General features: G+C 36.6%; 1 protein-coding gene across 4 annotated transcripts in view; it reads right to left on the bottom strand.

Annotated features, from left to right (window-relative positions):
- Positions 1-3,811: 3,811 nt before the first annotated feature.
- The window catches only part of NUBPL (NUBP iron-sulfur cluster assembly factor, mitochondrial), a 222,955-nt gene continuing 212,042 nt past the window's right edge, over positions 3,812-14,724 (bottom strand). For all 4 annotated transcript variants that reach the window (XM_046009993.1, XM_046009995.1, XM_046009994.1 and 1 more), the window contains 2 exons: positions 13,282-13,364; positions 3,812-6,261 (listed from right to left, as the gene is read on the bottom strand). In XM_046009993.1, coding sequence (XP_045865949.1) covers positions 6,199-6,261; positions 13,282-13,364 — 146 coding nt within the window. In that variant the 3' untranslated portion in view covers positions 3,812-6,198. The remainder of the gene's footprint in view (positions 6,262-13,281; positions 13,365-14,724) is intronic.

Here is a 14,724-nt window from a genome sequence, read left to right as displayed (position 1 = left end):
CTTCAGTTCTCACGTTTAGGTCATTCATCCATTCTGAGTTTATTTTTATGTATTGTGCCAGAAAGTGATCCAGTTTTCCCAACACCATTTATTGAAAAACTTTCTTTTGGTCACTGTATATTCTTTCCCCCATTATCATAGAGGAATTGACCATGTAAGTATGGATTTATTTCTGGGCTCTTTATATCCTGTTCCATTGACCTATGTGACTATTTTTTGTGCCAGTACCATACTGTTTTGATTACTATAACTCTGTAGTGTATCTTAAAATCTGGGAATGTGATATCTCCAGCTTTGTACTTCTTTCTCAAGATCGCTTTGGCTATTTAGGGTCTTTTGTTGTTCCCTAAGAATTTCAGGATTATCTGTTCTAGTTCTGTTGTCTTATAATTGTTTACACTGAATACTGGACATCAAATATAGGATAGTAAAAATGGAAGTAAATAGCATTTATGGCTGAAATGTGCATGACTCTTTTTGTTAGAAACTTAATGTACAGGTCTGAGTTAATTTAGTCAGGAGTTCATCTTATTTAGGTTTTGTTGTTGTTACGGTTACCTTCAGTACACCACTGGCTTCAAACCCCTCTAGTGCTACTTTGTGCTTAAACTGAAGGATGGGTTCCTCCACTCTTAGCTTTTGATCTCTCTATTCATAGTCTTTACCCCTCCTCCACCAGTGGACACTGCTAATATTTTATACTTAGTGTTTGCTAGCTTGCTGTGGGGAAGGGGTTCTCTGTTGTCTTGATCCAGCCTTAGCTCAGATAAGACCTATGTCCCTGAATCTTGGTGAATGGGCTTCCTCAGTGATGCCAACCCTCCCCTCAATGATAGGATGTCTTTAGTGGCCAGGGTTAGGATGACTTCCTGTTCTCCCCGATGACTGGAGGATTTTCTATTTCCTCTCCTGCAGTCATAATGGGTCTTCATCTAGGACAGTTTTACTACCCTACCCTAGTGCCTTATTGGTGTTTGTTTTACAGGAAAGGAAAGTCAGGAAAGATTTTGTGTTTTTCTCAAAGTATCAGCTACTCTCCTTCTCCAGGCCTGTACTATTCAACAAGGCTTTCACTAGTCCCTTGTCCCATGCTCAAGTCTTCTCTTGGGCACCCTGTGAGGTCCATAGAGAAAAACCTATGAGTGGGTGCAAACTCCCCTCCAATAGCAGCTTCCAGGTGTTCTAGTTACTCTGTTATCCCACACTCAGTTTTTAACAATTTGTTAAAAATTTTCACTGGATTTTTTCCTACCTGCTATTATAGGGAGTTTGTCATCTTTTTCTTCTGTGTTTTGCCAAAGGTATACTTGCATCCTGTCGCTCCTTGAAGGGGTCTGTCTTTTCATACATTTCAGATGACTTGGCTGTAATGGAACTTAGGATCTCTGGTGGGTTTAAGAAAAATTATGATTTTGTAGATCATACAGTTTTTTCTTGTATGATGTTCTTCCTAATCTTCTCCATCCTCAGCAAAATTGAGACCCTCCAGTAGTTTGATGTTGTTTTGAATGTCACAAGCTGGCCCTAAAATTTACATAAAAATGAAAAAAATCAAAAATTGCCATAACATTTTTGAAGAACAACAAGGTAATGATAAACAAAACAGTGAGTTATCGGTGCAATGGCAGACAAATCATCCAATGGTTCAGAATAAAAGTCCAGAAATAGAACCATAGAAACAGAGACATTTAATTTACAACCAAGGTGGTACTGCAGAAAAGTAGAGGAAAAAGACTGTTTCAGTGGACAATTAGATAACCACAAGAAAAAAAAGCCCACAAAAATACTTAAAGGCTACCTCAATCTAATAACCAAAAAATAATTCCAAGTGGATTATAGAACTAAATGTAGAAAGCAAAACAATGTTAAAACTTCTAGAAATTAACATAGGATAGTATCTTCTTGGCCTTGGGGCACTGTACAAAAATTAATAATCATAAAGGAAAATAATAAATTTGAATATGTTAAAATTAAGATTATTTGATTGTCAAAACGACAACATTAAGAGAGTAGAGTGACAGACAAATCAAAACAGAGTGTGAAAGATATCTGCAACACAGAACTGATAAGGATTCATAAACACTCCAACAACATAGAAAAATGGGCAAGAGAATTGACTGGACAGTACACAAAAGAGGGAATCTAATTAGCCAATAAATACATGTAAAAGTACTCAACTTCATCTGTAACCAGTAAATGCAAGTTAAAACCGCGAGATACCAACTAAACAACTATCAATAATTCCACTCCCAGAAATAACGGAAATTTAAGTATGGAATACCAAGAAAATATGTACAAGAATGCGAACAGCAGCACTATTTGTAAGGATAAAACATTGGAATCAATCCAAATATCCATCTACAGTGGACCAGGTGAGTTGGGTATATTCAAACAATGTAATGTTCTATAGGAAATAATTGAACAATTGCTATATGCAATAGTAGATGTGGAACTCAGAAACAATATAGAGCGGTTAACAAAGGGCAAAATAAAACTCATTAATATACAGCAAAATACTGTATAACTCCATTTAATATAAATTGCAAAAAATAGGCGAAACTCTAATGTTGAAGGGTATAAGCTTAGGTATTAAGATATCAGTATACGGTTATTTTTGTAAGGGAAGGAGAGCACAACAATTGTGAGAGAAAATACTGAGGCTTCTGTGATGTCAGTGTTGGTTTTCTTCTTAACCTGGTTGGTAGTTATCTGGGTGTCCCACTTTGTAGACAACTGACCTATTTATTTACGTCTCCCATGCTTTACTCTGTGTGTGTGTGTGTGTGTGTGTGTGTGTGTGTGTGTGTGTGTGTATAATACTTCATTATAGCCTCTCCCCACATTCCCCACCCCACAAAGCTTCTGGCTTTTGTGAACTTATTTTTTTATTAGAAGTGTTTCTGATAGAGTGATGTAAGTATCTGAACTCTAATGTACTCTTTGGTTCTGATTTTCTAGGATTCTAGAAAGGTATTTGGTATGTTTTTGGAATGTGGTGGTTAGTGGGGGGGGTAGAATTCTTCCCATTTAGAACTGAGATACACAGAATTCTGATAAAGGTAAATAATATTAGCTATCTTACTGACAAAAAGCTGGATTAGAGGATATGTGACCACAGTGGGCTACCAAATGCCCAGCTGCTGACCTAGATGGACTTGGACACCCAAGTCCAAGGCTGAGATGGACAAGTTTCCCTGCAGCCTGCCTTAGAAAGGTCAGGATTTGGTTGAAATCAAAGAAATGCAGACAGGTAGAAATCTACCCATAAGATGCATCACTCCTCCTTCCCTGGCATGGAGTGAGTGGGGCAGCTTGCCTTTGCCTCCTGGAGAGTGGAATGGAAATTCTCTACAACGTATGGAAATATGAAGAATAAGGAACAAATACTATCCCTAACAACAGGCAGACTAGCTGTGCTTGACAGTCCATCTTTAAAGTTAGCTCTTTGAAGCTTAGCAAAGGCAGCCATAGGCTAAATTTTAGAATAAGCTTCATTCTTGCTCTTATTGCTACTTTTTCTTCTTCTACTTATGAACCTGTATATAATCCAACCACCATCTTTTCAGTGCCTTTCTTGGAAGAATCTGCAGAGACTTGTAGGCAAGGGTAAAGGAGAAGAGGGCAGGCGATTTTACATGCAGCTCTTTTCTAAGTCATATATTTATAGGAAAAAAAAAAGACCTTTCCCATTTCCCTATGAGAGGTATTAAATTGGCACACAACTTTTATTTTTTTTTTAAAGATGTTTATTTATTTATTTGACAGAGAGAGATCACAAGTAGGCAGAGAGGCAGGCAGAGAGAGAGGAAGGGAAGCAGGCTCCCTGCTGAGCAGAGAGCCTGATGCGGGGCTTGATCCCAGGACCCTGAGATCATGACCTGAGCTGAAGGCAGAGGCTTAACCCACTGAGCCACCCAGGCACCCCGGCACACAACTTTTAGTGTCTCTGGAGCTTCTTTAAATCATTCTTTTTCTAGGTAAAGTTATGCCTGGTTCAAATAAATGCTTTCTGTTATTTAGAAGCGCTCAATGATTATTTATATCAGCCTTGTCTGAAAAAAATGTAAAAACAGAAATATATATCTACAACTTACAGTCATTATTTCCTCCTAACAATGATGAAGGTTGATTACTGTGTATTCACAAATACTTCTATTCATGATTTTAATTAGCATGGATAATTTGGCCCAAGTCATTTCAATTCACACACAGCAGCATGTGTTTATTTAATTAAACATTCATTCATTCATCCACTTATTTATTTATTTTTAAAGATTTTATTTTACTTATTTGACAGAGACACAGTGAGAGAGGGAACACAAGCAGGGTGAGTAGGAGAGGGGAAAGCAGGCTTCCCACGGAGCAGGGAGTCCCATGTGGGGCTTGATCCCAGGATCCTGTGATCATGTCCGCTGCTGAAGGCAGCCAGCCACTTAACAGCTGAGTCACCCAGGCGCCCCCTAAACTTTTATTTTTATGTTGAGGCAATTGTAGATTCACATGCAGTTATGAGAAATAATGCAGATTCCATTGTGCCCTTTTACCCAATTTCCTCCAATAATAACATCTTGCAGAACTATAGTACAATAGCTCCCAAGATACTGACACTGACACAGTGACAATAGAGGACACATTTCCATCATCACAAGGATTCCTTATGTTGCCCTTTTATAGCCATGCATAATTCTCTCCCCTGCAACCCTACCCCCTTAAATTCTGAAAACCACTAATCTGTTCTCCATTTCTATAATTTTTGTCATTTCAAGAATGTTCCATAAATGGAGCCATATGGTATAAAACCTTTTAGGATTAGCTTTTTCATTCAGCATAATTCTCTGAATTCACTGTTGTTGTTACATGTATCCACAGTTTGTTCTTTCATACTGCAGACTAATATTCCACAGTATGGATATATCACAGTTCGTCTGACTACTTGCCCATAGAAAAACTCTGGGTTGTTTTTAGTTATTACAAATAAAAATTCCATGAACACTCATGTCCAGTTTTTTTAATGTGAATATAAGTGTGTGAAAACATGTTTATAATGATATATAACTCTTTGCCTAATTTTCTGGCTATTTAAGCCAGAGGCAAAGCGAAAGATGTGAAGGTATTTGACAAAGATCATAGACTGGTTCTTTATCAACCAATGATTCTTATCAGTACTTGCAACTTTGTAATTATCTTGCTACCTGACCTTGGGAAGCCCCCTGAATTTCTCTGAGCCTCCATTAGAAAAATAAATGTTTTTCAAAGCATAGCATTTGAAACATGAACTCCATGAAATGCTCCTAAAAGGGGACAAGGGAGATTTTCACAGTCCAGTAAGTTTGAGGAAATGCTGAATACCACATTTCTGTTTTGAAGTAAATATATGCTCCTTGGAGTAAAAAAGGAAGGATCCAGTATCCCACTGCCCAAGTTCAAATTCCAGCTCCATCGCTTGCTGGAATAGTAACCTTTAGCAAGGCACTTAAAACACCCATACCTGTTTTCTCCTCTATACAGTAGGGATAACAACAGTACCTCACTCATGCGAATGGAAGATTTACTCTAATGACAAGAAAACACTTGATAAATTGTTTCCTATTATTCTATTTCCATCATAATCAGATCATCAAAATCATTATAATCTTGTTAAAAAATATACATGTCCAGGTCCACCCCTGCAGATTATATTTAGTAAGCCTAGGGTAAAGCCTGGTCCAGAGGAAACAGAGACTTATTTATATGAAGAATGTGTCCAAGATAGTCCAAGGCAAAATTTAAATCTAGACCCAAGTGACTGATGGAGAGCATCATAGTCATATCAGCACACAAATTTAGTAAATCCTTTAAATGACTAACTCTATAGTCCCACAAAAAGAGCACAGTTCTTTCCTGAATGGAAGGCTGGGCTTCTAACAAACTCATGATTCCCCTAGGGGTAGTTCATTAAAATAAAATGCAGTTCTGTGCAGTTGGTACACATTAGCTTTCAGAAAAATTCCTAAATATAGCAGTTAGCATTGATATATAAAAATTTTATTTGTGAGTCATTGCTTAGCAAATCAAATCTGAAAATAAGATATTTCCTTAGAAATTCAAGAAAACAATTATGATTGCTATAATTCCTGTAGGTTTCATCACCACACCGCTGATTTCTGAAAGTCTTCTCATTGTTAAGCACCAGGCAAATTTCCAGAACACTTGAGGAACTCACTCTAGCGGTGGTGGCAATCTTTTTACCACTTCTGCAGCAATCCTCAGGTAAGCTTTGGCCTGGAAAAGAAGAGACTCATTTGTTCTGTACTTCTCCCCAGCAGACATCAAATGACTCATGAACTGTTTGCCAGAGCTGTCTCCTGAACGGAATAGGGAAAAGGCTGAGTGAGATGAGGAAATTCAGCAGCGAGAGGATGCTGTTGTGTACTCTGAAGGTGTGACAGGGTAGAAAGAATTTTAGATTCTTTAGGGGCAAATACTTACAAGGTGACTTTCTGAAAAAATATTTAATACCAGAATTACTGTTTTTAAGCTCTAATTCCCATTTCAGCAAACCAGCAACCCAGTCTAGTTGTGGAAAAATGTTATCTTCCTCTTCTGACAAATTGATATCTTGAGTCAGATACTGCCAAAACTTCTTTGGCATAAGAGCTGTTCGTCATTTTAAATAGGACTGTTTATTACCACTCTACGGTTTATCTTTGGAAAGCACCTTCCTTACCTGAGAATGGCATCCAGTTCCAGCAGTGAGCACCTCATAGGCTTCTTCACTTGCTGAATTTCGGATCCCAGGAAAGAATCCCTGGGATCAGTTGTTACACTCTTCTTCTGTGGAGTCCTTAGTGCAGCTGAATACTAAGACAACCTCCAAGCCACTGTGCATCACAAACTAAGCCAAAGCCTACATGGCCCAGTTAGATCAATGATCATGACATCTGCATCTTAGACGGTCCAGACAATTGCAATGTAAATATTATTTATTTCCCCTATCTTATCTATAAAAAGTATCTGTAAGACACAATAGTAAGATCTTCTTAAAACCATTAATTTCTACATTTACATACTTGGATGTACTACCGCCACCACCACTGCTACTACTCTTACTACTACCACATCTACTATGACTGATAATAGCTAAAATTTACTTCAGTACTTAATATTTACCAAGTACTGTTTCATTTAAACCTGCAGCTACCCTAAGGGATAAATTCTGTCATTAACCCCACTTAAAGATAAGGAAACCAAGAACCAGAAAGGTGAACGGTCTTGCCCAAAGAATTACAGTTAATATGGGATGAGCTGGTCTTTGAACCTAGGCTGACCAACTCTGACTCTGCATGATAAAAGAACAATCGGAGGCTTGTTTACCCAGACTTGAAGATGTTTCAAGCGTGTTTCACACATTTTCACTTCTAAAAACCATACTTGAGCCCTAACAGCTGAATTATGCTTTATCTTACCAGAAAAGTGCTAAAATCTTACCTGTGAGTTCATTTAAAAGAAAAAGAATAGTTCTCACAATATGAATAAAGCCTTAATTGTTTTTATCTAGTACCTACTCTACCAAGTACTTTGTATAAGTAATCTCACTTATGTAAAACAAGCATCATCAACTCAACTTGGATAAAGCACACAACTGGGAGTTGTTTGCTCAAGGTCACAAAGTCAGTAAGTTGGAAAACCTTCGAACCTGGGTACATCTAACTCCAAAGCTTAGATCCTTCTACTACATATTAAACAGTAAATCCAAAGTACAAGCAATTTTAATCAGAATGCTTTATCTAAAAATGGTTTCACTCTCTGCTATACTTAACAGAAACAACTGTTTTGTGTAAAAATGGAAATAATACTTTGTAAATAAATATTTCTCTTAAATCTAGTGTGCTGGTTTTTACTCATGCATCTTTGTAAATACCTTTTATCTCCTAGTAGCTTTTCTGAGTGTTAAAGTCTAAAATTTTTGTGATGAAAATGTAAAGTTCACTAAGGCAAGCTGACAGAATTTAAAGAATCATCTTTAAATTCTTACTTATGGTAAATCACAGACATAAACCTATCAGACTACAAAAAGTGCTGAATGATTCCAGAATAATCAAATTTGCTACATTTAACCTTTGTTTTTAATGGACTATCTCCAAGCTTAAACTTTCAATATATCACCCTCAAAGTAATGATTAGACTGTCATTTGCTAAGAAACCACCGAAAGTGCTTAGTTTCTGTTTCAATTTCTACAAAACTGTTAAGACTGAATTTTTTCAGCCAATGCAGTATCATTTCAACAAATACATTTTGGTTCTTATCATATGCAAGTTACTGTTTTGGAAATGTGTGGGATGTAATGATACAAAAGGAAGGCAGAATAGCTCACTTGTGAAGAGTTGAGACTCTGACGTTAGACAGGCATGGTTTAAAATCTTAGCTCCATCACTTATTAGCTATGAGGCCTTAGGCAAGTTACTTAATTTAACCCTTCTAAGACTTAGTTTCCACATCTCTAAAATGCCTGAAGTAACAGTATCTATCTCAAGCATTTGGGGGAATATTAAGTAATAATAAAGTATGTGCAGTACTGGCACAAAAGAAGCAAACAGTTAGTAGCTGCTATTATTACTGTTACATCCTCAGGTAATTTACAATCTCATTGAAGAGTTCATATGAACATGTACCCACAGGTACTTCTCCTGGGCTGAGGAACGGTACCTATGGATTTGTCTAATCCATAACTAGCTAAAAGGCAAATATGTGTATCATATGTAAAAAATATGATTTAGATTTCTCAAACTTTAATACTCTCTCTTTTCATCACCTCAAATATACACAGAATAACACTTCTATTTGAGATCTTTTATTGGGCCATCCGGAAGTACGGATAAGACAGCTGGATTCCATTTGTCTGCTCTATATTAACAAGTTAAAGGAAAGGGATGGCAATCAAAGTGCAAGAAGTTTTTTTTTTTTTAAGATTTTATTTATTTATTAGACAGAGAGAGATCACAAGTAGACGGAGAAGCGAGAGAGAGGGAAGCAGGCTCCCTGCTGAGCAGAGAGCCCGATGCGGGACTCGATCCCAGGACCCTGAGATCATGACCTGAGCCGAAGGCAGCGGCTCAACCCACTGAGCCACCCAGGTGCCCCAAAGTGCAAGAAGTTTTATAGAGAACTTTTTCCTTCGTCTTTATTTTTAAAATCTGAAGTTCTACTTTATCATATGCAATCATTTGATATTAAGATCATAAGGTAATAATTTAGAAGTTCTAAGATAATAAAGCTTCCAGTTATATTTGAAAGCCTTACCAGGAATACCTTATAGCACACCTTTCTGTATGCCAATATTAAGACTTTTTACTTGATAACAAAAGGATGAAACCACAAAATTATTAGTCAATCATGGGTCCACCATTTGTGTCCTGGACTCAAGCAAAGGCAAAGGTAGATAAAGTTAAATTGGCAATTATAATCACACCAACAAGAGGCAATGCTACTGGATTTAAGAGTTCTGAATCCCAAGTGTCCACTTCCTCTCCCCTCCTCTGTGGCTTTCTCTGGCTATTATACACTACTATATTTGGAGTTTCAATTATTCCCCTTTCGTTAGCAGTGCAAATGTTCAGAAGATTTTGCCCAATGACTGATGAGGCAGCAGCTTGCTGGTGCTTTTTAATTGGTGCAGTAGCTCCTTGCAACTTTTCTGTGATGCCTTAAATTCAGCACGAATCATATTTGAAATTAATCACTATCACTATAGTATTTGTGTCCACTGAAAGCTAAATGTTTCTGGGAGAATGAAGTCCCTGTTGCCCAATTTTAAAAGATCTGCTGTGCAAAGAGTGACAGTCCTGGAATCTGGGGTTGGGAGGAGGGAGTGATAGAAAAATGGAGAAGGTGGAGTTAGAAAACAAAAAGCTAAAAATGAAACCTTTACTAATTAATAATTTTACTTGTAGGTCAACCCCTAAAAGCAAACAATAAAAAGTGTTGATCTAAGAGGCCAATGATTAACAATTTTATTCGTTCAGTGTCCCATTAACTTTCACAGAAGCTTATCACGTTGAAAAGTATAAACTTAATTCTTTAAATGAAGACATGTAAGTAGAATGGGTATTAAGCTTCCACAAACACAACAGAATTTGCTGAGAGGGCTGTGACTAGCTCCTATGAGCATATTTCTGTTGGTGTTCATAGGGAAAAAGGGAAAGAAAAAGGTTATCAAGAGGCAAGATTCATCACAAGAGTAAACAGAAGGATCCTGTGATATGAATAGGAGGCGAACCGAAAGCTAGTCTAAATGTACATCACAGACACTGAACTAATCCTGCAATTTATTAGGAAGTGAAGTACTGCATTCGTAAGAGAATGTATAGAGTACGGTGTCAAAGCTGTGAGGGGAAATAGCCTCTAGCACTATCTTGGACAGTTCTTTATTGTAAATGAACCCTTACCTCTTCACCTGAAAAATGGAAATTATTATACATATCTCACAAATGTGTTAAGAGAATCAAATAAAATAATGTATTTACTGCACCCAAGTATTGTACTACCTCTTAAAACAAATTAAAGAAATCATACCTAAGACCTGGGAGGTGATATAATGGAAAGACGCCAATGTTTGCAAGGACAACACTTGTCTATTAATCGCATTTTACCATTTATCAGTTCTATAACCTTGGGAAAGTTATTTAAATTCCCTGCACCTCAGTTTCCTCATGTGTAAAATGGGGACTATTTACACATTGCATTAAATTGTTGTGAGCATAAAATTATGTATGTAAAATGTCTGACAGCATCTGGTACACTGTAATTGCTATTATTATTAGGAGGATGATTACTAATAATGGATGTCCGCAATCTAAGAGTAGGAAGTAATAATTTCCATGGAAACAGAATAAACACAAGGCACTATTTTTTTTTTTTTCTTTTCACGGCCATGCCTAAATCTTAAAATTGCTCAGAAGTCTTCATATTTAAGGTTGACAATCTGGAACATGAAATTCTCACTACTCTTGCCAAGACCTCACCAAATCAAACCTAGCACAAACTACAAAGGGTTAGCTTGTCCTCGCTCTCATAAATGTCAGTGAGCAACAGTAAAATAATAGGTCTAATGTTTATGCAAATGTAAATGAGATTAAAAAAACTTAACTCCAAAAAACTACAGACACTACTGTTTAGAGTTTTAAATCACATTATCTTTTGATAGTTGCTTTATGTTTTCTCTTTTATTACATTCCTTTTACTTCTTTTCAGAAATCTCAAAGAAAAAAGTAATAATGGATAGGTGGAGGAAATATTAAAAAATCCAAACTCATAATTGATATAATCTAGTAAGTAATTATTCTTGGTCATAAGAAATCACCATAGAATGTCTTTAGTCTATTCTTTGGAGGCATTTAAAAGTATGTAATTAGGGGGGCGTCTGGGTGGCTCAGTGGGTTACAGCCTCTGCCTTCTGCTCAGGTCATGATCCCAGGGTTCTGGGATCAAGCCCCGCATTGCATAAGGCTCTCTGCTCGGCAGGGAGCCTGCTTTTCTTCTTCTTTCTGCCTGCCTCTCTGCCTATTTGTGATCTCTGCCTGTCTGTGAAATAAATAAATAAAATCTTAAAAAAAAAAAAGTATGTAATTAGGGGCTTCTGGGTGGCTCAGTGGGTTAAGCCTCTGCCTTAGGCTCGGGTCATGATCTCAGGGTCCTGGGCTCAAGCCCCCGTCAGGCTCTCTGCTCGGCGGGGAGCCTACTTCCCCCCATCTCTGTGCCTGCCTCTTTGCCTACTTGTGATCTCTCTCTGTCAAATAAATAAAATCTTTTTAAAAAAAAAGAGTATGTAATTAAAACACACTCGAATTTCATACAACTTTCATCCACTACATAAAGTACACCTATGGTAGCTGGGTTGCCAGACTAATTATGAGAATAATAAAGGGTTACAGTTTTTGCTTATCTGGAAGATTTCTAAGAAAAGACTGAAAAGGAAATTTAACGTTTACTACCTATAAGTCAGAGAAAAGAAACACAATGATAAGTGCTACACATTATACTCTATTTCCTCAGACATCATATCCCCAGCAACTTAATCACCTACACCATAACTGTGGACTCTTAAGAAAGGGAAAAGACCTTGGGCCCCTGAAAAAAAGAACTCTAAATGAAGGTACTTAACTTATCCAAGATTCCTGACCACCATTTTTACCCTTACTTTATTTTTAGCTTTAACCAACCTCAGCTCTTTTATTTTCCAGTTCACACAAGATTTGAGAAAGGAAGGAAGGAATGAAAGTAGTAGTAGTTATGGATAGCCAAAATAATAGTACTATAAAGTTAAACCCATTAGCTAAGGAAAAACAAGAAGGAGTAACTGTAAGAAGGCTGACTGGGGCTTTTCAGCAAAGAAGCACAAAAACTACATCAAAACTGATGCATCCAGATGATGGCTGAGCTTCTAGCTTACATAGCAAGTGCCACTTAGGACAAAAGAAATATATATGATTAATTTTATTCCTATCTAAAAAAGAGAGTAAAATAAAAGATTTTATTCTTAAAGTTGTAAAGCTTCAGCAGTCTTGAAAATCTATCAACTGTATCTCCAATGACTTTGGCTCATGAAACACAACCAGTTTTAACCTTACCTCCTCAATCATATTTATCAAAATAAATGTAGTGAAAATCCCATCTCTAATGCATAAAACAACTTCCTTATATCCAACTTAATACTTTCTTTTTTTTTTTTTTTTAAAGGTTTATTTATTTTAGAAAAACAGCACAAGTGGGAAAGGCAGAGGGAAAGGGAGAGAAAATTTCAAGTAGACCATGCACTGCGTGTGGGGCCTGATACGGGGCTCTATCTCACGACCCCGAGATCATGACCTGAGCTAAAGCCAACTGGGACGCTCAATCGACTGCCGCACCCAGGTGCCCCCAACTCAATACTTTCTTATGTCAGTTTTCCTTCTCCTAACAATCAGCTGAACTTCTAATACTGAAATATGGTAATCTTGGGTAGTTAGATACTGCTAGCCAGAAAAATAAGAATTTTATAAACACTCGCTACTTGTGTTCTTCATGAGAAAACTGGCTAGGTGATAGGCCTTTGCAGGTAAACTTGTTCAGATAATAATTCAGAGCAAGCACTGATATGCTTATGATATAAAATAGTTATTTATAGAGGCTTTAAATAAGTTAACCTATCTTTGTTTAAAAATGCATTGCAAATAAACTGGATCTTCCCAATTTTCTTTGTAAATATCAAAAAGTATATATCCTGTAAAAAGGCACTAAAATACATATATAAAAACATCACTTACCTCATCACTTTCAGGCTGTGAAAACACAATCGGCTGGCCTGTATCTGAAGTTTCCCGTATATTAAGATGTAAGGGAATGTCTCCTAAAAGAGCCCACCAGACATCCATTAATACTACAAAAGCATTTGTAATTTTACATAGGCATTTGCAATTTCACTATTTGAACTTTAGAAAAAAAAAACACAAAAAAACAAGTTTAAATTAAATTCATTCAAGTCAACTTGAACTATGACTATCTTCAAGTTGCTAACTCTCTGAAAAAGGAATTTCAAATGAAAATTAGGGCCAATGTATTTCCTTTGCGCGTAGTTTGGGGATTGTGTTATATATATATGAAAGCTATGTGGCAGCCGATCATGGGATAAGGCCTCTGATTTACTCTTTGCTGGAGGTCTTCCAGCAAGAAATGGCTTGGAAGACATTTGTAAAATTATTTCTCTCTGTAATATCTGATATAGACACATCATACCAAGCAATAAGAGGAAATGAAGACAAAAAGATGGGGAGACAAATTCATCCAAAAAAAAAGTGTAACAAAATTATCTTCCTGATATTGGCAGAAGAGTGAGCTAAGAGAACTGCTGAAAAGTAAGGCAGATCTGTTATCTCCACTACCTTTCTCTTTATCCAATGGAACTATTTTTCTTTTATCATGTATCGATCTATATAGCATTACATATAACTTGTGAACCAGATGAGATCTCAGGAAGTATTTAAGAACCTCCATTATATACACTTGCGGTTGAAAAGGTGGTGTGTCTTTCCTGTGTTACTATTAGGTGGTAGAATTTAGGGGGAAAATGATCTGATCCATCATACAATTGACTCTACCCCTCTTTACAAATGAAGTCTTTCAAAAGATTTAGACTTAAAATGTAGTAAGTGGAGTCATAAGTAGAAAAGTTGACTTGTCATGGTACTGCGCGTTCCTAGAACCACTCCAAATCCATGCAAGCGTTACTGAAACATACATGTGTGTTTATATAAATAAGTCAGCAGCATCACGCCAGGCTAGGTAAATAAAGCAGAAGTATATGCTGCAAAATTAAAAATCTATTACAAGTTATATTATAAAGTACGTAGACTAACATAATTCATTCTTCTCTTTCAGCAAATTTGGGAATCTTAATCAACTCTTTAAATCTTTCCTAAATGTTCAATAGCCAATGATAAAATACCTGAATATTTCTGTAGTCACTTACAGATCAGCTTTTTAGTAAATTTGATGTCTATTCTATATATCAACTTAAGAGTGCAAGAAACTGTCACAGGGATACGGGAAAATATGTTAAAGAAAATTCTTAGAAACCCATAAAGCTTTTTTCCTTGATTTATGCCATCATAGTAAGGAATCCTGAACGGTTTCAGTTCTACCACAATAATGGAAGGGAAAAAAAGCAAAACTGTTTTCTTTATATGTAGTCACCTCTCAATATAGTTTCT

The sequence above is a fragment of the Meles meles genome, chromosome 6, assembly GCF_922984935.1.
Source record: "Meles meles chromosome 6, mMelMel3.1 paternal haplotype, whole genome shotgun sequence".
Classification (NCBI taxonomy): Eukaryota; Metazoa; Chordata; class Mammalia; order Carnivora; family Mustelidae; genus Meles; species Meles meles.
This window is presented reverse-complemented; position numbering and strand designations above follow the sequence as displayed.